Source organism: Anomaloglossus baeobatrachus, chromosome 2 (genome assembly GCF_048569485.1).
Source record: "Anomaloglossus baeobatrachus isolate aAnoBae1 chromosome 2, aAnoBae1.hap1, whole genome shotgun sequence".
Lineage (NCBI taxonomy): Eukaryota > Metazoa > Chordata > Amphibia > Anura > Aromobatidae > Anomaloglossus > Anomaloglossus baeobatrachus.
In genome coordinates, this window is record NC_134354.1 from 438,723,561 (window position 1) to 438,745,356 (window position 21,796).

Below are 21,796 nucleotides of genomic sequence, written 5' to 3' on the forward strand. Positions count from 1 at the left end.
CAGACCTGAATCCCATAGAACACCTGTGGAGAGATCTCAAAATGGCAGTTTGGAGAAGGCACCCTTCACATCTCAGGGACCTGGAGCAGTTTGCCAAAGAAGAATGGTCTAAAATCCCAGCAGAGCATTGAAAGAAACTCATTGATTGTTACCGGAAGCGGTTGTTCGCAGTTATTTTAGCTAAAGGTTGTGCAACCAAGTGTTAGGCTAAGGGTGCCAATACTTTTGTCCGGCCCATTTTTGGAGTTTTGTGTGAAATAATCAATGATTTGATTTTTGTTTCATTCTCTTTTGTGTTTTTTCATTGCAAGCAAAATAAATGAAGATAATACCAAAGAATTTGTGATTGCAATCATTTTCAAGAAGAAACTGAGTATTATCTGACAGAATTGCAGGGGTGCCAATACTTTTGGCCAGCACTGTATGCACAGCAAGTCGTGGTCTAAAACTGAGCTTAAAGCCACCCTCCATCCATTTACTGTATACATTTCCCATATGTAACCACCATATCTGGTGCCCTATGACCTGCTACCGTCTCATATTGGTGATCCATTCTCTTTTTTCTCACAAATGGCTGCCACAGAAGCATGCAACACATGGTGGAAAGTCAGAACTTGCGCTACTCTTTCAAAGTCGCAGGATGGATATGTCTCGGAAGGGGGCACGGACCACGGCAGGGGGGACTACTCGAGACGCTCAGATCCGGGATCGTGGCTGTGGCTCGAGTGGCAGCCGGACCCGGGGCTCGTGCAGCAGCCCGCCGCCCACAACTGTATAATAATAATAATAATAATAATAATTTTATTCATTTATATAGCGCTATTAATTTCACAGCGCTTTACATACATTGGCAACACTGTCCCCATTGGGTCTCACAATCTAGAGTCCCTATCTGTATGTCTTTGGAGTGTGGGAGGAAACCGGAGTACCCGGAGGAAACCTACACAAACACGGGGAGAACATACAAACTCCTTGCAGATAGTGTCCTTGGTGGGATTTGAACCCAGGACCCTAGCGTTGCAAGACTGCAGTGCTAACCACTGAGCCACAGTGCGCCCATAAAAGGGGTTATTTACAGGGGAGAGTTTGTCAGTGATGAGTTGCGATGATGGTTGGTGGCACCACCGCTGCCTTGGTATGGGGGCGCTCGGGGCTGATGGAGCGGGGCAGCAGGGTGGTATCCCCTCCACGAGTAGAGGAGGTGTTGTCCCGGGGCCCAGGTGTAGGTTGGAGCAGAATGCTGCGGCGCAGTCTGCAGGCTGGACCGGATTATACCGGTGTACTCACAGTTTTTGAATAAGTCACACAAAGTCCAAGTAGTAAACCAAGTGCCGGATACCGGTAGTCTCCGGAGGGGTGTGCTCGGGTCCCGCACACCGATGAAAAGAACAGGGGCCCTTCCTCCTGCACTCTAGTTTGGTGTCTCGTGTGTTGACTATGTGGCGCCTTGGACAAGCCAGGGGCCACAGGTAACAACACACACACACCCCCAACCCCCAGCAGTTCACAGCAGACATCCCCAGTGAGACCTGATTTCTTCCCTCGGGTTCAGACAGACACACCAGGTGGGCGGAGTCAAGCAGATAGGCACACCCACCGAGGAGTCTAGCTGGCCTGAGGCAAAAACCAGCTGAGACAAGTCCAGGCAGAGAAAGAGAGAGGAGGTCTGCAGACGCAGACTGGGGCCTAGGTTGGAGCCTAGGGCCCTCGAGTAGAGAGTCAGGCAGACGGTAGTGGCCGTCTGCGGGAGCCGGGAAGACAGTCTTGGTGGAACCGTAGGTAGCCGGGGCTGGGCGGTGGCCCACCGGTACCGAACCGGGGAGCCAGCTGGAAACCGGAGGGCAGGAGGAGCGTACACGAAGGTGCAGGAAAGGACTTACACTACCAACCTGGGGTCAGGGGAAAAACACCGCAGCCGCCTGTGGGACCCGTCCATCCAGCCGTTTGTTTGACCAGAGACTCCGTGTAAATTACTGGCTGAGTGAGTACCACCGTGCCGTGTGGCACAGCGCTGCCCCCGCGACCCTGCACCTCACCAGGGCCCGTAACCCGCCTGTCATCCCCAAACCCTCACCGGGCCCCGGGACAACCAACCCCCTACCCACGGAGGGGAGAACCAACATCCAAGCTGCTCCCTGTCATCGCTCCCAGGATCCCCATCCAGAGCAGCGGTGGTGTCACAACTTCACCACAACCGTGGGTGACGTCACAGACAATATCCCCAAACCACACACCACCCCCCTTTCACTCACGGGCGAGGAACGCCGCTCGAGTCCCCGGGATCCGGCCCACCGCTTGAGCCACCACCGAGCAGCAGCAGCAGTAGCCGGACCCGAGCAGCGGGTGAGCGCAGCGTCCCCTCCTCCGCCCGCGACAACTAGTCCGCATGAAACGGGGTAAGTCCACTCCCGGTGTCTTTGCTGTGGGAGCTGTGGCCCGCGAGATCTGACCCTTGGGATTTTTGCAGGCACTTGCAGACGCCCTATTCCCGTGTTGGGCTTCCGTCTCGCTCTATGTGGGCTACTCGTGGGACAAGACGTGGAATCTTGTCCCCTGCTGGTTAATCGGAAAGGTGCTTGAAGCTGTCCTCGCCCTGGGGTCCAGGTACCCTGACTGTGCATGGCCTCTGGACCGGATTCCCGCTGTCGGCACCGGCGGGCTACAACCCTACCCAGGTCCACTTAAGGTGTCCCGCGACTGGATCTCCGTTGCCTGTGGCCCTGCTCTGCCGTCTGCCACCTAGTCAGCTTAGGTAGTCCGGGAGCTACAACCCCCGACTACCACTTCACTTCTCTCACTTCCACTGTCAGCACTACACTTTTGTGTTCCCTCCCCTTGACACCTCAGAACCCCTAGGTGGGTCTCACCATCTGCTTGGCCCCGCCCACTGGTGTGTCCCTATTGTCCCTGGGGGGAGTGACTAGGCTTTTGTGATTTATGTATCTGTGTGGGGATTGTGTTGGAAGGCCAAAGGGAAGGGATTCCTGCATTTGGAAGATGGATGCAGTCATCTGTGACACCCTGATTTTGTCAGGGCGTCACAGATACAGCATCTGTTATGAGCACTGGTCCATTCCACACCAATGGAAAGGCAGGCTTAAAGTGGTTCCGACTTTCCACATGGCTCCCGATGCGTGTGTTGGCAGCCATTTTTGAGAATAGAATGGGCCGCTGGTCCCACAGAGGTAAGCAGTGGTAGCAGGACAGAGGGTATCAGGTGTGTTAGGCTTTGGCATATAGAATTACTAAAGGATTGTGACAAACTCTGAAGGTTAATTTGAAATCAACAATATTTGTAGATTTGTGTTATGTTAACTCCAGCCTGAAGCCCCTGTGAAGATAACAGTGGCGGAAGAGAGAGGAAAACAAGCTAGAAACTAACGACTATTTAGGTGTTCTAGAACATCCAAGCGATGGCACCGCCTTGTGTGATCTGCAACCACCAGCTCTTAGGTCTCTTTCACACGTCAGTATTTTGCATCAGTGTGTCATCAGTATTTGGATGCCTAAACCAGGAGTGTCTCCAAAACACAGAACCGGTGTCAGTCTTTCATTTATAGTTCTTCTCTCTAAATTCCAATCCTGGTTTTGGCCTCCAAACACTGATGACACACTGATGCAAAATACTGACGTGTGAAAGAGGCCTTATGCCTCATACACGAACTACAACTAAACATGTTGTGCCACCACTGGACACAAAAAAATAAAGAAGTAAATGTGAATAGCCGCATAAAATAGAACTTGACTGTGTGCTAAGAAAAAAAGACAATACAGCCTTACTGGAGAAGCATAGGTGAAACTATAATAGGTGGAGGGTTGTAATCACACTCGGGCCTTGAAGACGAGCAAGGCCCAAAAGATCTCTTTGCCCCATATCAAAATACGGCGTTAGTTGGGGGTTCTGTTCAAGAAGAAAAAAAAACGGATATTGAACACATCCATCCAGTTAATTAAAACTATATTTATCAGTCTGGTTGTTGACCCTTATTTTTGTTTAATACTCTTTATATGTATGATGTATTACTATTAAGGCTGAGCGGATCCGGACCCTAAAAGTCCGGATCCGCGCGGTTTCAATGATATCTAGGTGCCAGACCCGGGTGCACGAATCCGGATTCGGCAAATAAAGTAAAAATAAACAAAACAACAAATAAGCGTCAGTTTCATACTTACCGAGACTCGGTGTCATGGTGGCACACTGCTTCCGGGTCGCGCTTTCACTTCCTGTACTATGCAAGCAATCACACTGCTTTCCGTGTTTTCCCCGCCCACCGTCCGTCCTCTCATCTGTGATTAATTGCAGGCTGACGTGCCCCCCAGCCTGTGACAGTCTCTGCTGCAGTCATCGCTTATCGCGGCTCCGTAATAGGCTACAATCAGAGCTGGCAGTCTTCTCTATGGCTGCTCGCTCTGAGATGTAGCAGAGCTGGATGTGTGGATTACACCAGACCTGGACGGGTGTTGGGGGTTAATAAAGTGGTGAAAGAGGGCGCGTTTTGTACTTTATTCCAAATAAAGGATTTTTCTCTGTGTCTCTTGTTTATTTAAATTCACTTACAGGTTTGTGATGCAGGTATCTCATAGACTCCTGTGCCATCACAAACCTAGGGTTTAGTAGCAGCTGTGCGCCGCTATTAACCCCTGCTATTACCCTGATTAGCACCGCATCAGGCGACCGGGAAGAGTCGGTATTGCACCGGGATTGTCACATCTAATAGATGCCACAGTCACACTTGTGAAGGACTCCCGCGAGTCTGACATCGCAGCACAGCCGCACACTTCTGACAGGAGCGTGCATGTGTTTCTAGGTACATGCACGCTCATGCTCAGAGAACGGCAGGCTGTTCCGGGTAATGTCATGCCTGGCAGACCCGCACGAGTCTGACAGCGCATCAACGACACAGCTGCACACTTCTGCCAGGAGCATGCATGTGTTTCTAGGTACATGCACGCTCATGTTCCGTGGGAACCTCCAGCTGTGACTGCAAATGACCTGAGTGACGTCACCGCTCAATGCGCAGCTCATTCATTCTCTGGAGCTCACAGAGAGTGGTCAGTAGTGCCTCTCTCTGTGATATTCAGATGTAGCAGAGCTGAAGCAGCATGGGACCTTGTGTGGATTACGTCAGAGCTGCAGGGTGTGTTGGGGGTTAATGAAGTGGTGAAGGAGGGCGCGTTTTCTATTTTATTCCAAATAAAGGATTTTTCTTTGTGTGTGTTTATTTACATTCACTTACAGGTTTGTGATGCAGGTATCTGATAGACGCCTGTGCCATCACAACCTAGGGTTTAGTAGCAGCTGTGCGCTGCTATTAACCTCTCATTACCCCGATTGGCACCGCATCAGGCCACCGGGAAGAGCCGGTATTGCACCGGGATTGTCATATATAATAAATGTGGCAATACTGGGCGGCTGCGGGCTGAGAATACCAGCCCCCAGTCGGTGTTGGCTGGGGATGAAAATTAGGGGGAACGGCAAGTCGTTTTTTGTTTAAATTAAATTAGACAGGAATCACACTTGCGAGGGACTCGCGCAAGTCTGCCATGGCATCACCCGGCAAAGCCTCGCACATGTGACTCTGGGCACTGGATACACAGCACAAATACAGCCCGACAGCTAGGGCTGCAGCCGCGGGCTATAACTGTGCTGCTGATTGTTTTGTTTATTTTTTACCACGATACTGACCCGCAGACACTTGTATTGCTTTCCCCGCCCACTGGCCATCCTGGCGCCTGTGATTGGTTGTAGTCAGCTGCCACGCTGCCACTCAGGGTGGGGGCGCGTCTAGCTGCAACCAATTACACGTGTCGGTGGGCGGGCAAAACAATGAATCAATGAACAATGAATCGGCTCTGGAAGGGAAAAGCGTGACCCGGAAGGAGTGTGCCGCCATGACAGCGCCTCGGTGAGTATGCCGCACTCGCTCCTACCCCCCTATCCCCTCCACAAACGTTTTTAATCTCTGCATTCCAGTCCCCATTGACTTATATGGGCACCGGATTCCGGAGCGGATCAGACTCTTTTTAAAATCTGGCAGTGATCCACCGGTCCCGTTTTTTTGGGCGTTCAGTCAGCTCTAATTACTATTTGTTACATCCTGACCTCGTGATTGGCTATTCACCATTTAGATGAACCATCAGTAGTCATTCTGTTTCCAGAAACGCATAAGTATGTTTTTGGTTTTTTTTTTTAAATGTCTTTCCATGGATCTTTTTAATGTTTTTCCAATAAAGAAGGTTTCTTTTTAATTTCCTGGATGATGTGCTGGATATTCCCATCTTTCTCTTCCTTTCTGAGCTTTAGCAGCTGATTAGCACCTACCAGGTATGAGATATCCCAACTTAATATGTACATTATTCGTGTTGAGCTATTTTTCTCCAGTTAGTTTTCTACTGGAAGCTCCGGAGTCATTTATTGCGTGCCTTGTCCCTGAGGAATGCAATTGTCATATTAAGTTTCCCATAAAACTTGTGGGGTGGGAAGGAATAAGACGATGCTGCATTTTATTCCCAGGCCACATTACCGTACATTAGCCCTGATTAGCTCTGTAATCTGACTTTAGTAATCCACATGGCTGTTAAATGAACAGATTGACAATGTGCACAATTCCAAGTGGTAGATGAGGGGAGAAATGTTTCATTATTTTCTCATCTTTATATATGTCCTTTCAATACATATTGACATAGTCTAATATTTTATGAGGAACAAAAAGAAACATCACTCCTCTCGCTAAATGATTGCATGCACTTTAGGGGAAGTGCCATTCATACCTGTGTTTTCCATTGCCCGCAGTGTAATGTAATGCGTCAGATCACAGGCACTGCTTACCATTTGGTGCTGGTCAGACCCGGAATCCTCTTTGGTGTGGAAGCTGTGGAGGTTTCCCTGTGCTGTGCTGGGTGGAGCGGATCACAAGCTTCCTGCTTCTCTTCATCCCTCCCCTTTAAACCTTGAACAGGTTTCTTATTAGCTGGGAAAGTGCTGAATCAGTGCTGCAGTTTATGGGACAGATAGAAAGTCATGTGTGCACTAAGCATGCAGCTCACATTACCAGTACATGGCCGGGGTATTGCGCCTTCCAGCAATAACATTATACATAATGCTGATCTAAAGCCACATTACACAGTACAGCCTGCGGCAGGGCGGAGGAGCTGCAGTCAGTCCCCTGCCAGACACTGCTGCCAAAAGCTAATGAGTACATTAAGTGCAGACATGGTTCACTTTGATACATTTAATAAATCATTTTCTATTTATATATTCTTCACTTCTCCTTACTGTACAATGCTGCATGTGTTGGCGTTTCCTATATAAAAAAAAATGTGTCTGCCATATGAAGAGAACGGTCCTAAAGGCCCAGTCACACACAGCGACTTACCAGCGATCCCGACAACGATACCACCTGATAAGGATTGCTGGTAAGTCGCTGGGAGGTCGCTGGTGAGATGTCACACAGTCAGACCTTACCAACGACGCAGGAACGATCAGCGACCTGTATAACGATCTCGGCGATGGTGGGACCATGTTAGGAGGTCGTTGGTAGGCGATAAACACAGCAATGTGTCTTGCCCAGCAGGACATTGCCTTTGAAGAAAATGGTCCGGACCTTTCTGCAACGACTAGCGATCTCACAGCAGGGGCCTGATCGCTGGTAGGTGTCACATGTAACGAGATCGCTGATTCGTCACAAACTGTGACTCCGCAACGATCTCATTAGCGATCTCATGGTGTGTGTCAGGCCTTTAGAACCACAACAAGTATCTTCCTAAGGCCCCGAGTGAGAAAAACAGCACAATGAATCATTTGGCTAACACTGCACCAAAGTTTTTTTCTTTTTCCTAAGCCATCATACACCATTAGACATACATGACATCGTAACACCACAGCGATGTACACCATGTCATGGCCAGTCTAAGGCAGGGCAGCTCAGATCACTGAAGGGAAGAGCAGCACTCCATGGTGAGGGTCTGACCGCTGCAGCCCCTACAGCTAGATTAAGGCCGTGTGCGCACAGCGGGTTTTTTTTACGCTACATTTTTGGCCACAAAAACGCACCGGTAAAAACTCATGCGTTTTTACCACGTTTCGGTGCGTTTTTGAGCACTGTATTTTGCTGCATTTTCCAATGCATTGCATGGGTGAAAAACGCTGTAAAAAGCAGGAAAAAAAATATGTCCAAATAAATTGTGTGCAGAAAACAAAAATGAAGTCATAGACTTTACTGGGGAAGCAAAGTCATGCAGTTTTGAGCCCAAAAACACCATGAAAAAAAAGCTCACTGCGCACATAGCCTAAGGATGGGACCTACTGTAAATATAGCAGGCCAAATCAACCCCTTTAAACACAGCTGCTTTATGTCAAAAGAAGTTGGTTTTGGGAGACACGGACTCTTTACACAAACCTCTTGACAGGAGCCATTATGATCAATGTATGTTAATCTGTTTAATTGGGTGGTGGTGCTTTAAAACACCAAATTTACAAGTAGTAAGCCTATGTTTAGTGTGCATGCCCACAGGGCTGTCCAAAACGCAGCATTGCAAAGTACAAGCACAGTGGATGGGATTTCTAGAAATCCTGTGCCCACTGTGCTTGTTTTTCCTGCAGCAAACACTGATCTGCGGTGCATCTTTCCAGTCTGCAGCATGTCAATTGTTTGCTGCGGAATCTCATGCGTCCTCCGTAGGAAGAACACAAGCGAGAGCCCGCAGCGCACTGAACCCTGATCGTGGTACTGACAGCTGCGGTCTCACGGCCCTGCAGGTTAGGACCCGCTGCATTCATGACACTGCATACTGATTGTGGGCACATACCCTTACATGTTTGTGTGATTTATGGAATTAGGTTTTGCTGGTACCGTAAAAAGCAGTGTTTAACTTGCTTAAAACTACACAAAGCACAAAATACTTTTCCTGATAGCAACATGTCAATTCTTTCAGCATTTCTAAAAATACCATCCACTGTGCTTATACTGCACAATGCAGCGTTTTGATAGCAAAAAGATACTGCATCGAAAATGTTGTGAAGCCTGATCGTGAGCACGTAGCCTTACAGTGATTGACATCCAATTCCCCAACCCCAGGCTTTTATTGCAGTGCTACATGCATCTGCAGCTGTAAATGTACACAAATACTGAGATGTGCTATAATGCATTTCATAGACGTAGACAGCATCATCGTTTGTATGGACATTGAGACGGTAGTAGGGCATAATATGCCTATTGTGTACTTAATGTTAGATTACATAAAGAATTTTTTTTTTTTCACCAAAAAAAAAAAATGAATAAATAAAAAGTGCACACCCTCTTTCACCACTATTAACCCCTTCACGACTGGCCGATTTTTCACTTTCCGTTTTTTTCGCCATTCTTTCTGAGAGACGTAACTTTTTTATTTTTCAGTCAATATGGTCATGTGAGGGCTCATTTTTTGCAGAACGAGCTGTACTTTTAAATAAAACCATCAGTTTTACCATATAGCGTACTGGAAAACGGCAAAAATATTCCAAATGCAGAAAATTTGCAAAAAAAGTGCAATAGCACTATTGTTTTTGAGATTTTATTCACTGTGTTCACTATATGGTAAAACTGATGTGTAGGTGTGATGCCTCAGGTCAGTGCAAGTTCGTAAACACCAAACATGTATAGGTTTACTTTTATATAAGGGGTTAAAAAAATCGGAAGTTTGTCCGAAAAAAGTGGCACACGTTTTACGCCATATTCCGTGACCCGTAGTGTTCGCATTTTTCGGGATCTATGGCTCAGTGACAGCTTATTTTTTGCGTCTCTAGCTGACGTTAACGGTACCATTTTTTGCGCAGATGCTACGTTTTGATCGCCTCTTATTTCATTTTGCGCAAAGGTTGTGGCGACAAAAAAACCCATCGTTTTGGCGTTTGGAATTTTTTTGCCGCTACGCCCTATAATGATCAGATTAATTGATTTTATATTTTGATAAATCGGGCGTTTCTGAACGCGGCGATACCAAATGTGTGTATGTTTTGTTTTTTTTTTTTCAATGGGGCGAATGGGGGGCGATTTGAACTTTTAGGTTTTTGTTTTTTTTAATTTTTTTAAAACTAACTTTATTTTACTAATCGCCCTAGGGGGCTATTACGATCAGCAATCCGATCGCTCTGCACTATCTGCAGATCACAGCTATACAGCTGTAAACAGCAGATACGCTCACTTTTTTTCACTGTGCCGCAAGCACAGCGAAAGTGAAAGCAATTCATGTGTAGTACAGGAGTCATCACATGACCCTGTGCTACCATGACAACTATCAGAAGTCATGTAATCGCGTCACGTGACTTCCGGTATCGGGCGGTAAGTAAAAGTTTACCGCAATCACGCTTATGACACGGTCACATATTGACAGCGCCATTTAAGGGGTTAAACAGCACGAGCAGATAACGATTCTGCTCGTGCCTAGCAGGCACACATCTCAGCTGTAAAAATCAGCCGAGATGTGCGCCGATCGCAGCATGCTGCCGCCGGCAAACCGCGGGCAGTAACGTTATGACCGCTAGGACGTAATTTTACGGCCCGCGGTCATTAAGGGGTTAACCTCCAAAACAGGTCCCATGACATTTCCAGCACTGCTACATCTGAAGCCAACAGCAAATGCCATAGAACATGACTGCCGACTGGGGTTCGGGCACAGACTGACCTGCAATCAGCAGTGACATCACTCAGGTTAGCCACTGCCCCAGCTGGAGTCCTCCACTTGTGAGCGCAAATCACCTGAGTAAGGCCTAAGCCACACGGCAAGAAAATCAGTGCGTGTGGCGTGCAATAACATCGCATTCCACTCGAACCAATTCTAGCCTGTGTGTCAGCACATGAGCGATTATTTTCTCAGCCCTAATCGGACCGAGAAAACAATCACAGCATTCTCCAGCCTAACATCACCACTGATCGCATGGCTCACTTCAGTTGCCGCCTGCACCTCACAGCAGGCAGTCATGTTCTATGGTCGCTTGGTGTGACTACAGCTGTAGCAGTGCTGGAAGCATCATAGGACCTTGTGTGATTTGGGGGGAGAAAGAAATAAAAGTGGTGAAAGAGGATGCTTTGTCCTATTTCAAATAATGGATTTTTGTTTTGCATGGTTGTATTTATTTACCTTCACTTACAGATTAGTGTTGGGGGGGGGGGGGGAGGGTCTCAGATGGCTGCCATTACTAATCTAGGGCTTAGTGGCAGCTGTGGGCTACCATTAACTCATTATCCAAATTGCTACCACACCAGGTCAACGGGAAGGTCCAGTGCCAGAATTTGTGCATTTAATGGATGCAACACTTCTAGGGAGGCTGGAAAGGGCCAAATAACCATGGCTCTTACCAGGCTAATATCAGCACCCAGTTGTCTGCTGTACCTTGGCTGGTGTTAGGAGGAAAAAAATAAAAACATTAGGTCCCCTCCCCATCTTTTTGTCTATGTAAAATCAATTAAAAAAAAAACCCAACAACTCAGACACCTGCAGTTTATCTCCATTATGATATGCTATATCCTATGAAACTAGATTCTCAAGGTGAAAACTATTGATCATGTTATTTATAAAGCATTCACTACATTACTGAAGTTTAAAATAAATAAATACACCACTCACATTAGCTATTGATTCAGTCGCTCCCCTTGTGCACGGCAGAGTGAGACGAATCAAAATACAGCCCTGACACAAAAGCCTCACTAAAAAAACTTCAGCAAGTATCTAGGGCTGCAGAGCGGCGGTGGAAGAAAACGCACTCCCAGGAAGACTTCACCACATTCAAAATTGCAATTCACACATTTCGTTCAGCCCTCACCTCCGCTAAACAGGAATACTTCAGAAACCTCTTATCCTTTTTAACACACAACCCCAAACAGTTATTCAATACTTTCAACTCCCTCCTTCGCCCACCTCTGCCCCCTCCAACTTCCCTCATTTGTGCAGAAGACTTTGCCACTTATTTCAACGAGAAAAAAAAAAAAAAAAAAAAAAAAGACCAAATAAGGCAAGTCTTCTCTGCCCAGTCACCACGACCCCTTCATATAACTGACCACTGCCCCTCCCCCATAAACTTCCTTCCCACCATCACCGAAGGAGAGCTTGCACGTCTTCTCTCAAAAGCGCACCTCACTACCTGCGCACTTGACTCCATCCCATCCCACCTCCTCCCCAACCTCACAGCTATCCTTATTCCAGCCTTAACCCATCTTTTCAACCTATCTTTAATGACTGGTACCTTCCCCTCTGCTTTTAAGACATGCAACAGTCACACCTATCCTAAAGAAACCTTCCCTCGACCAAACCTCTACTAACAGCTACTGGCCCATATCACTACTCCAGTTCACCTCAAAACTCCTGGAACAACATGTCCACGCTGAACTTTCCTCCCACCTCTCATCTAACTCTGACAACCTACAGTCCAGCTTCCGTCCTCACCATTCTACCGAAACTTCCCTGACTAAAATCACAAATGACTTACGTACTGCTAAAGCTAACAAGCACTTCTCCATACTCCTACTTCTAGACCTGTCCTCAGCCTTCGATACTGTCAACCACTCCCTCCTATTACAGATCCTCTCTTCCCTTGGTGTCAGATCTTGCCCTCTCTTGGATCTCTTCATACCTTTCCAACCGCACTTTGTCTCCCACTCCCACACAACCTCTTCATTCAGCCAACTCTGTTGGCATCCCTCAAGGCTCTGTCCTGGGACCCTTACTCTTTTCCATCTACACATTTGGCCTGTGACAACTCAAAGTCCCATGGCTTCCAGTACCACCTATATGCCGATGACACTCCGATCTACCTCTCTGGTCCAGATGTCACATCTTTGCTGTCCAAAATCCCGAAACGTCTATCTGCTATATCCTCCTCCTCTTGCTTCCTAAAGCTCAGTGTGGCCAAAACTGAACTAATCATCTTTCCTCCATCTCCCCTACACTCTTCACCTTATCTATTACAATAAATAACACCATGCTCTAGCCAGTACCCAAAGTTCGCTGCCTCAGAGTGACCTTTGACTCTGCCTTGTCCCCTGAGGAAGAGGGTGAAACGCGCGTTGGGACAGGCAGGTGTGGCGGTATCCTTCTTACTGGTCAGTATACAGTTGGTTTTACCACTCATTAGGATCATTGCATCCGTGAGGGTGATTTATTGGTTTAAACTCCAGCAAATGTGTGAGTACCCTAGCCCATTTAAGAGCAGGGTTTGAATATCATCACCAACTAGTGACCTATATAAGAATTGAAACACTTTATATTCATTTATATGATGTTAGCATTCCGAGGGTTTGTACCACCTCTGAGGGTAATTGATTGTTGAAACCCCAGTAGTGATCTGTGTACATTTTCCCCTAGGGAATAGTGTTGTTATATTAGTACTGTATATATGCTAACGTATAATGTGATTGTTTCATGTACTACATTTTTTCATGCATGATACCGGTCCACCTTCTATTGAGGATTTACTGCTGAGAATGTTGTTTTTTATTATGTCTTGATCCTCTGTACTAGTCTGTCTACTGTACCTTGTATATGTATTCTGTATGTAACCCCTTCTCATGTACAGCACCATGGAATTAATGGTGCTCTACAAATAAATAATAATGATAAAAAATAAATATATATTCTGCACATTAAAAGTCTCCAAAAAAGTACACGCTTATGCTACCAGTCCCACCAATATTGAACAACATTCCCCAAGCAAAGTATCGTGGCGAATATTGTGCAATGTTCCATACAGTAAGTGAACTTTATATTAAGCGAATTGTCTCGCCACATTTGCCATAGAAATTCCTTAAAGACGATAACTTAATACAATACTGTTTTTCCACCTTCAAGTTGCCTTTCTCATTAGAAAACTGAGGTCCTTTATCTGCTTACCTTTAGTATAACCCTAGTGAAGGCATTATACAGCACTATTCGGTAGGGTGCACTGATAGAATACCACACTAATACAATTAATGAAGAAAACCTCTGCTTTCCTTGTAGGAAATTGTGAACAATGCTTCTTTAAAAAGGGATTCTTTGGTCTAAAATAACAAGTCTTCAATCACACCATGCGATTGTAGAGTTGTGAATCCGCACATTGCATGTTGTGAGGATTCTGTTCCCAGGACTGACAGGAGAATCCTTACATTATGTAATGCAAGGATTCACAGGTCTGCAGTCACATCAAGTAACTGCAAACTTGTAGCTTTAGACTGGACAACCCCTTTAATAGGCAATCCAAGAAATCTAGGTGATGTTTCAGGCCTGTGTTTAGACCCTCATCACACACAAATTGCACAACTAAAAAGTTAAAGGGAGACTCAAAACAGAATGATTGTTCAAAGTACAGGCACTCATTGCATCACGGCGGGGCCAAATATTTCAGTACACTTTCCCACTTGCTGTTTTGTCTTTATCTCCCCCTCTGACTGACAGCTATAGCTTCAAAGATCCAGGGAACAACGGAGAATGCAAGAAGGTGGGAATGTTCATCCACACCATGATGCCTGAGCACCTGTACTTTGTTTGAACAGTCATTCTGTGCCGACAGTCCCTTTAACTTTTTACTAGTGCAATCCGTGCCTGATGAACGTCTGAACGCAGGCTGACACAATCACATGGATTTCTTGGATTGCCTATTAATGAAGCTTTGTTCACCTTTGCATAGAAAGAGCAAAGGATTTCTTCATCGAAGAAACAAGTTAGGCTGACCAGAGGTAAAGCTATACTTTGCTATATAGAAGGACCTTACAGGGAATCGGTCAGCAGGTTTTTGCCATGTAATCTGAAGACATCAGGAGATAGAGGTTGAAGTACAGAATTCACCAAATCTCACTTAAGCTGTGAGCAGTTTACTTACAATGAAGGTTTTATCAGTGATCCAGTGAAAGAAGAAAAAAAAAAAAAAAACTCGCCCATCATGCTGCTCTCAGATGAGGTAGCAAAAATCCATGACAGACCGACTCCTCCGAAGATCGTATCGCAACGCTCGGAGTGGCAGTCGGCTCTCCTGACCTGAGCGGGTCAGCATGTGTTTCTATGCAGCTGACAACACTCCAGTCAAGAGCGATGCTTGCCTGTCTGAGCATTGTGATGAGATCCTTGGATGAGCGGCCATGTGACTGTCCTTTAAAGAAAATATGTCACCAGAATTTTGTTATCCCATCTGAGGGGAAGACACACTGACTCCAGCAGTGTATCACTTGCTGGGGTGCTTGCTGTTATTTGGATAAAATCCCTCTTTCTGCTGAAGATATACCAGTTCTCTGAGCTGAGCTCTGTAGGACTCTGCCCACAGGACTGGTTGGCGGACCTTTTGCCGATGTGCAATGTACACAAATCTGCCAATCAGTTCCAGTGGTGTTGGTGGAGTTATACAGTGCTGATGAATAGTGAGGACTAGAGGGCAGCAGGTTTACTCGTCCTCTAGTGAATATCATCCTGTATATAAAGCAGCAATTTTATCAAAACTATACTAAGCAGCCTTGTAAGTGATTTATCGGTGGAATCAGGGTCTCTCTACATTATGCAGTTCTCAGATTAAATGGAAAGAACCTGATAGTCTTTAAATGTCTAGTATTATTGGGAATCTATCACCAAGTTTGTGGGCAATAAAGCTTCAAATTTATAACACTTTAACATTAAATTTCATGTACAGTAAGTGCATTTCATATAGTTCTTCAGGTGTCACTTGTAATGAGGATAGCCAAGATTTAGGCAAGCATCAGCAAATCTGCATTGTACTTCTTATGGAAGCAAGAAAAGTTCTAAAAAGTACCGATACACTGGAGCAGCATTCCTCGTATTGCAGTCACATTAGATGCAGGACTGCCATTCTTCTCAGCTAAACCTCTTAGTAGGAAAAGTAATGTAACAGCCTCATGCACTATATAACTGGGAGATAGACTTTAAAACCAAACCACCAGCTCTAGAGAATGCTGGACATGTCTGTTGTATCTTAAAGGGGACCAGCCACCAGGATTTTCCTATAGAAACTAGAGCCAGTGCAATACTGGCGCTATCAGGCAGATTCTAAACATACTTTTAGTTGTGAGATCGGATGTATATATTCTGAAATATAGGGAAGTTTGTGAAATGCACTTTGATTGATAGGTGCAACAGAATATCTAATAGGTGGTCAGGTTTTGCTAGTTATTCTCACCCCTGTCCCTTCTTCCTCCCCCTGTAATAACAGACATGGGGAGGAAGGACAGGCAGCAGACAGGTGCAGAAATAGCTAGCAAAACGCGACCCACCTATTAGATATTCTGTAGCACCTATCAAATAGGTGGGTCGCGTTTTGAAAGTGATTTCCGCACCTGTCTGCTGCTTGTCCTTCCTCCCCATGTCTGTTATTACAGGGGGAGGAAGGAGAAAGAAAGGACAGGGGTGGGAATAACTAGCAAAACCTGACCACCTATTAGATATTCTGTTGCACCTATCAAAGTGCATTTCACAATCTTCCCTATATTTCAGAAAGTATGCATCCAATCTCACAAGTAAAAGGCATGTATAGAATCGGCCTGATAGTGTCAGTATTTCACTGGCTTTAGGTTATATAGGAAAATCCTGGTGATTGGTCCTCAGTCACAGAAACAAAAACCAAACTAACGCACACAAATAAAGGAGGAGACAAAACGAAGAAAAATATGATGTTTAATTCATTAATTGAATCTCAACAGTATCTGCTTTATGGCGGCATTTGATGTAAGTGCGGTCATAAGGGCCCGTTCGGTATGCTGCAAAGAAGTCTGTCCGGTAGCAATCACTCATCAGGTAGCCATTGTCAACAAGACAGGCCTCTTTACAGCATATAAAGCAGGGCTCTCTTCTAAAGTGTCACATTTCAATAAGTTAATGGAAGCAGTTTTCCTGTACAGGGACCTTTACTTGAAGTTTTTTGCAAAGTCTTCCCCCTTTTTAATGGAACCCTTCAGCTCTTCTATTGCTCCTGCTACCAGCTTCTCCTCAAAGGCAGACAGTTTCCCCAAGCCCAAGTTCTTCTCAATGCCATTTTTCTATTAAAAAAGGGGAAAACAGACACCAAAACCATTAGAGTCTGAATGTAGTGACCCATAGAATATTAACTCACATGTCAGCCATGTTTTACATACCCCCAGCAGCAGAGGAGTAGAGAAATATGTGCACTCTGTTTCTTCAGATCTAACGAATGAGCATTCAATGACTCCTTCCTTTCCGTTCATGGCATCCAGCAGAGAAAAGACAAAGCGTGCACCAGCATAGGCCATAGAGAGGGTTGCAGAGCCTTAAAGGAGGGGGGGGGAGCAGTTACTTAAGTGTAGCAACTTATGTTCAAGCAATAGAACAGTTTTTATAACTGGCAACATGTCACAGATCAGGTGCTAGGAGCGAGGAGGCCAGGACATACTGATAAAGGCAACTGCCAGATCTAGCTTCATAAGCCATTTACAGGTCACCTCAAATAATGCTATGCACATGCATATAGGATTAATATGCAAATAAATACTGTTACAAGAAGAGCAGTCACCGGTTGAAAAATAATGCATTTTATTGTCCCAGTAGATGCTGAATTTCATCCTAGAGGTGGTGCCCAGAGCGGCTTCAGTTACTGCTCCCAGCAATGCTGCAGGGATTGAATGACAGCCAGCGCTGAATTATTGCACTGCAGAGCAATCTGCCAAAGTGCTGGGTGTGATTACAACCTCCTCACAGTATAGTGAGCGGTGACAGATGCCACTCTCTGGACAGCTTTACTACTGAAAGCCAGAAGAGCGGACAGTCATTGCTCACTATACTGTGAGCCGAGGCTATACGCACACTCAGCACTTTGACAGCTGGCTCTGCAGTGTATCGGTGCAAAGACGGCTGTCATTCAAGCCCCAAGGCATGCTTATAGCCTCCACTCACAATGACTGAAGCCACAAGGGGCACTGCCTCTGACTGAAAGCTGGCAACTGCTGGAAGGATTGAAGCCAATTTTCTCCCAATAGCCGCACTTTCAGTAAAGCAGACTGACAGCTTTGTAATACTATGTACTAAATGGTTTTAAGAGTTATATTATGTATTTTAAACAATTGTTTGTTATTAATAACAATCATAATATTTTACATGAACTAAATAAGCAGGAATGTTTCCCCAACCTCCTTCCCTATTACTCACTTACCTTATTCTTCCCCTGGTTTCTCCCCTAATAAAATATTCTTACCCCTCTCATCCCTCCCATCTTTTCCTTTTCCCTCATATAAAATAAAATTATAAGCATTTATACTATATGAGATATGTATTGAAGGTTTGAAGCCAATTCATAATTCATGAATATTGTTAAATAGACTTTCATGTAATAAAACATTATTGAAAACTAAATGGTGTTTTCAGAGTAGACAAGTTCCCTTTAAAGAGAACCTGCCAGCAGGATTTAGCACTATAAAAAATAAAGCCATGTCCATAATGGCGCTGTGATGCTGATTAAATGGATACATGCAGTGAAGGAATCTGATTTGTGGTTGTTTTCATCTGATGACATCTTGTGCATTGTGGACGGGTCTTAGGGGTAGGGTCTTCTCTGCCCCTCTGCCTGCCATCTCTCACTTCTACCGATCACAGATGAGTGGACCCGTGAAAGTTCAGTTCGGTGGGTTCAGCCGGAATTTAGATAAAGTTCTGTTTGGGACCTGGAATCGATTCGAATCCCAATGGAAGTCACTCTAACTGGGTAGGTGGGGGTCTCCGCCGACATACAGCCAGCCATAAACAGATCACTTCCAGGGGAGGGTAGGCAGGTTCTTTTTTTGAGCACACTACATACAATCATGCTGTTGTTACGCCCAGTGTGAGCCATTCAAACACTGAAAGTGGCTCGCACTGGACTGAGCACAAAGCGTACCCGACCACAGCAATGCTTGCGCGAGTGACTACGTAAACCACCCAAACACTTTTTTGTAAAGTCTGTGTTTAGTATGACCACAGAGCCTCGGATTCGCTCGTCTCTAGTCATGTGTTATTCAGTAACCTACCTCCTTTTTATAACATTGTGATGAGTGATGGCTGTAGTGTTATTCTGTGGCCGGTCTGCACGTCTTGAATAAAATTGCACCATATGCAATGCATGCGCAAACCAAGATTTCAGCTAAAATACCCCTTTGAGCAGAAATCTCGCTGCCTTTGATGCCATTTTATTGAAGACCTGCCGACCGCCACAGAATTAAACTGCACACAACCGCCCATTTTATGGAATTTCAAAGAGAAGGCAGGTCACTGAAAAAATCAGTGCCCTGTACAAGAAAAACGGAGGTGCGGAGAAGAGGAAGACCACCTTACAATAAAGTCCTGCCCCGATGCACACCAATGCACAGAAGCTGTCATGAGGTGAGAACTTTGAAGGAAGATTATTCAAGAACTAGAAATCAGATTCCTTCACTGCAGGTATTCATTTCGTTTGCACCAGTGTCATTAGGGACACTGCTTTACCTTAAAGAGAACCCATCAGCAGGATTTCGCACTATAACCATTTAGATGCTATTAACCTGTGACATTTATATGTTTGGGAGCTCCATGATCATCAGCTTAGGTGCAGGTTTACCACATCCCAAAATAGAGCACGAGTCAGGATTACAGATTGCTCACTAACATCTCCCAGTACTGCACAGATGACTGGAAGAAAGTGGCTGCAGGGAGAATGCAACTTAATTTTGCCCCTGTAACCACTGATGCAGTAAACATGCCACACATGATTTAAATGCCTTTTACCTGCAAATAATATATAGCATATTTTTACTTTCAGGTTAGAAATCTCAAGTGCTTGGAAACATCACACAGTATAGTATATAATGAAGAAAGCTTTGACATTATCAATAGACCGAATAGTAAAAGGAAACCTCTCAGATACCAACAGACCTGCTCCTGCTTTAGCCTTGACGACCTCTGTGCCAGCTTCCTGAATTCTGCCAGTCAGAACTTCCAACTTGTCTTGGGGAAATTCTACTTTAGGCGTGCACTGTAGTAAAAAACCCCCCCCAAAAAAAAACAAAAAAATTAATTTCTTTAAAAGATATTTTAAACCCCATCTAACAGCTCTGTAGTCATTAATTTTATTCATAGCCACTATTAACCTAAACAGGTCCTCTGTCAGGGGCAATTCCAGAAGGGTTCCTGGCTCCTAGTAAATTTTCATGTTACGAAATTATGCAATATGTCAACCGCGCAGGTCACATCCCTGCAGCAGTGTACGGTACTGAAGCTCAGTCTTGTTCACATTAATGGGGCACTGTTCTAATAAAACATACTGATATTGCTCATCGATGACAATACCTAATGTGAGCCACCTATACACAGGCATTCATATTTACAATTAAAAAAAAACAAAAAAAAACTGAGTTTTTTTGTAATATATTTTATTAACCTGCAGATCAGTGGGGGTCTAGGTCCCAAAACTTTCACTTCAAGGAAGCAGAAGCGCTCATTGGACGAGTGCTTGCTGCATGACTAAAGCTTGGGACTTACTCCTGAAATCTGTAGTGCACTTTTGTTTCCCAAAATATCACAGTACAAGCAGGTATATTTATTTTACTTATATAGCACCATCATAATCCACAGGGCTTTATAGTCATGTTTCATCACTGTCCCCATTGGGGCTCACAAACTATATTCACTAATAGTATGTATTTTGAGTGTGCAAGGAAACATTACTCCTCGGTGGTTATCCCTATAGATATCTTATTGCCCTACTATATACACTAGAGGGACCACTATCATACACTTATATTGTACTGATTCTGTACTATGTAATGTATTTTGTATGGACAGGATGTTTTGCACATATGTTGTACCTACTTAGGATACATAAGGACAATATGTCTGTATGATGGTGGTCTTTTTAATATACAGTGGGTACAGAAAGTATTCAGACCCCTTAAAATGTTTCACTCTGTTTCATTGCAGCCATTTGGTAAATTCAAAACAGTTCATTTTTCCCCCATTAATGTACTCTGCACCCATCTTGTCAGAAAAAAAAACAACAACCCAGAAATGTAGACATTTTTGCAATTTTTTTTTAAAAAGATAAAACAAATCACATGATCATAAGTATTCAGATCCTTTGCTTAGACACTCATTTAAGTCACATGCTGTCCATTTCCTTGTGATCCTCCTTGAGATGGTTCTACTCCTTCACTGGAGTCCAGCTGTGTTTAATTAAACTGATAGGACTTGATTTGGAAAGGCACACACCTGTCTATATAAGTTCTCACAGCTCACAGTGCATGTCAGACCAAATGAGAATCATGAGGTCAAAGGAACTGCCCAAGGAGCTCAGAGACAGAATTGTGGCAAGGCACAGATCTGGCCAAGGTTACAAAATAATTTCTGCAGTACTCAGTTCCTAAGAGCACAGTGGCCTCCATAATCCTTTAATGGAAGACGTTTGGGACCACCAGAACTCTTCCTAGACCTAGCCGTCCAGCCAAACTGAGCAATCATGAGATAAAAGCCTTGGTGAGAGGTAAAAAAAGAACCCCATAGATCACTGTGGCTGAGCTCTAGAGATGCAGTAGGGAGATGGGAGAAAGTTCCACAAAGTCAACTCTCACTGCAGCCCTCCACCAGTTGGGCCTTTATAGCAGAGTGGCCCGACAGAAGCTTCTCCTCAGTGCAAGAAATATGAAAAGCAGCAGCATAGAGTTTCCAAAAAAAAAAAAATAAGAAACCCACACATGAAGGATTCCCAGACTGAGAAATAAGAAAATCTTAATTACTCACCGGTAATTGGATTTTCAATAGCCCATGACAGCACAACCTCTCAGGTGGTGCTGCCATGGGCGGCAGGGAAAAATAAGATTCTCTGGTCTGA

At 45.0% G+C, this 21,796-nt stretch overlaps 3 protein-coding genes across 4 annotated transcripts in view; 1 reads left to right on the forward strand and 2 right to left on the reverse strand.

Annotated features, from left to right (window-relative positions):
* Window positions 1-7,074, reverse strand: part of LOC142291616 (N-acyl-aromatic-L-amino acid amidohydrolase (carboxylate-forming)-like) — a 64,755-nt gene extending 57,681 nt beyond the window's left edge. The window contains exon 1 of one of the 2 annotated variants that reach the window (XM_075336270.1): window positions 6,830-7,071. The gene's annotated coding sequence lies outside the window, so the exon portion shown is untranslated. Of the gene's footprint in view, window positions 1-6,829 lie in introns of both variants that reach the window. The other variant, XM_075336271.1, reaches the window with a different exon arrangement.
* POR (cytochrome p450 oxidoreductase) overlaps window positions 1-21,796 on the forward strand; it is a 438,013-nt gene that overhangs the window by 190,440 nt on the left and 225,777 nt on the right. The window lies entirely within an intron of this gene.
* MDH2 (malate dehydrogenase 2) overlaps window positions 16,610-21,796 on the reverse strand; it is a 42,323-nt gene continuing 37,136 nt past the window's right edge. Inside the window, exons 7-9 of the mRNA XM_075336263.1 lie at window positions 19,846-19,945; window positions 17,085-17,236; window positions 16,610-16,988 (exon numbers count right to left, since the gene is read on the reverse strand). Coding sequence (XP_075192378.1) covers window positions 16,857-16,988; window positions 17,085-17,236; window positions 19,846-19,945 — 384 coding nt within the window. The 3' untranslated portion in view covers window positions 16,610-16,856. The remainder of the gene's footprint in view (window positions 16,989-17,084; window positions 17,237-19,845; window positions 19,946-21,796) is intronic.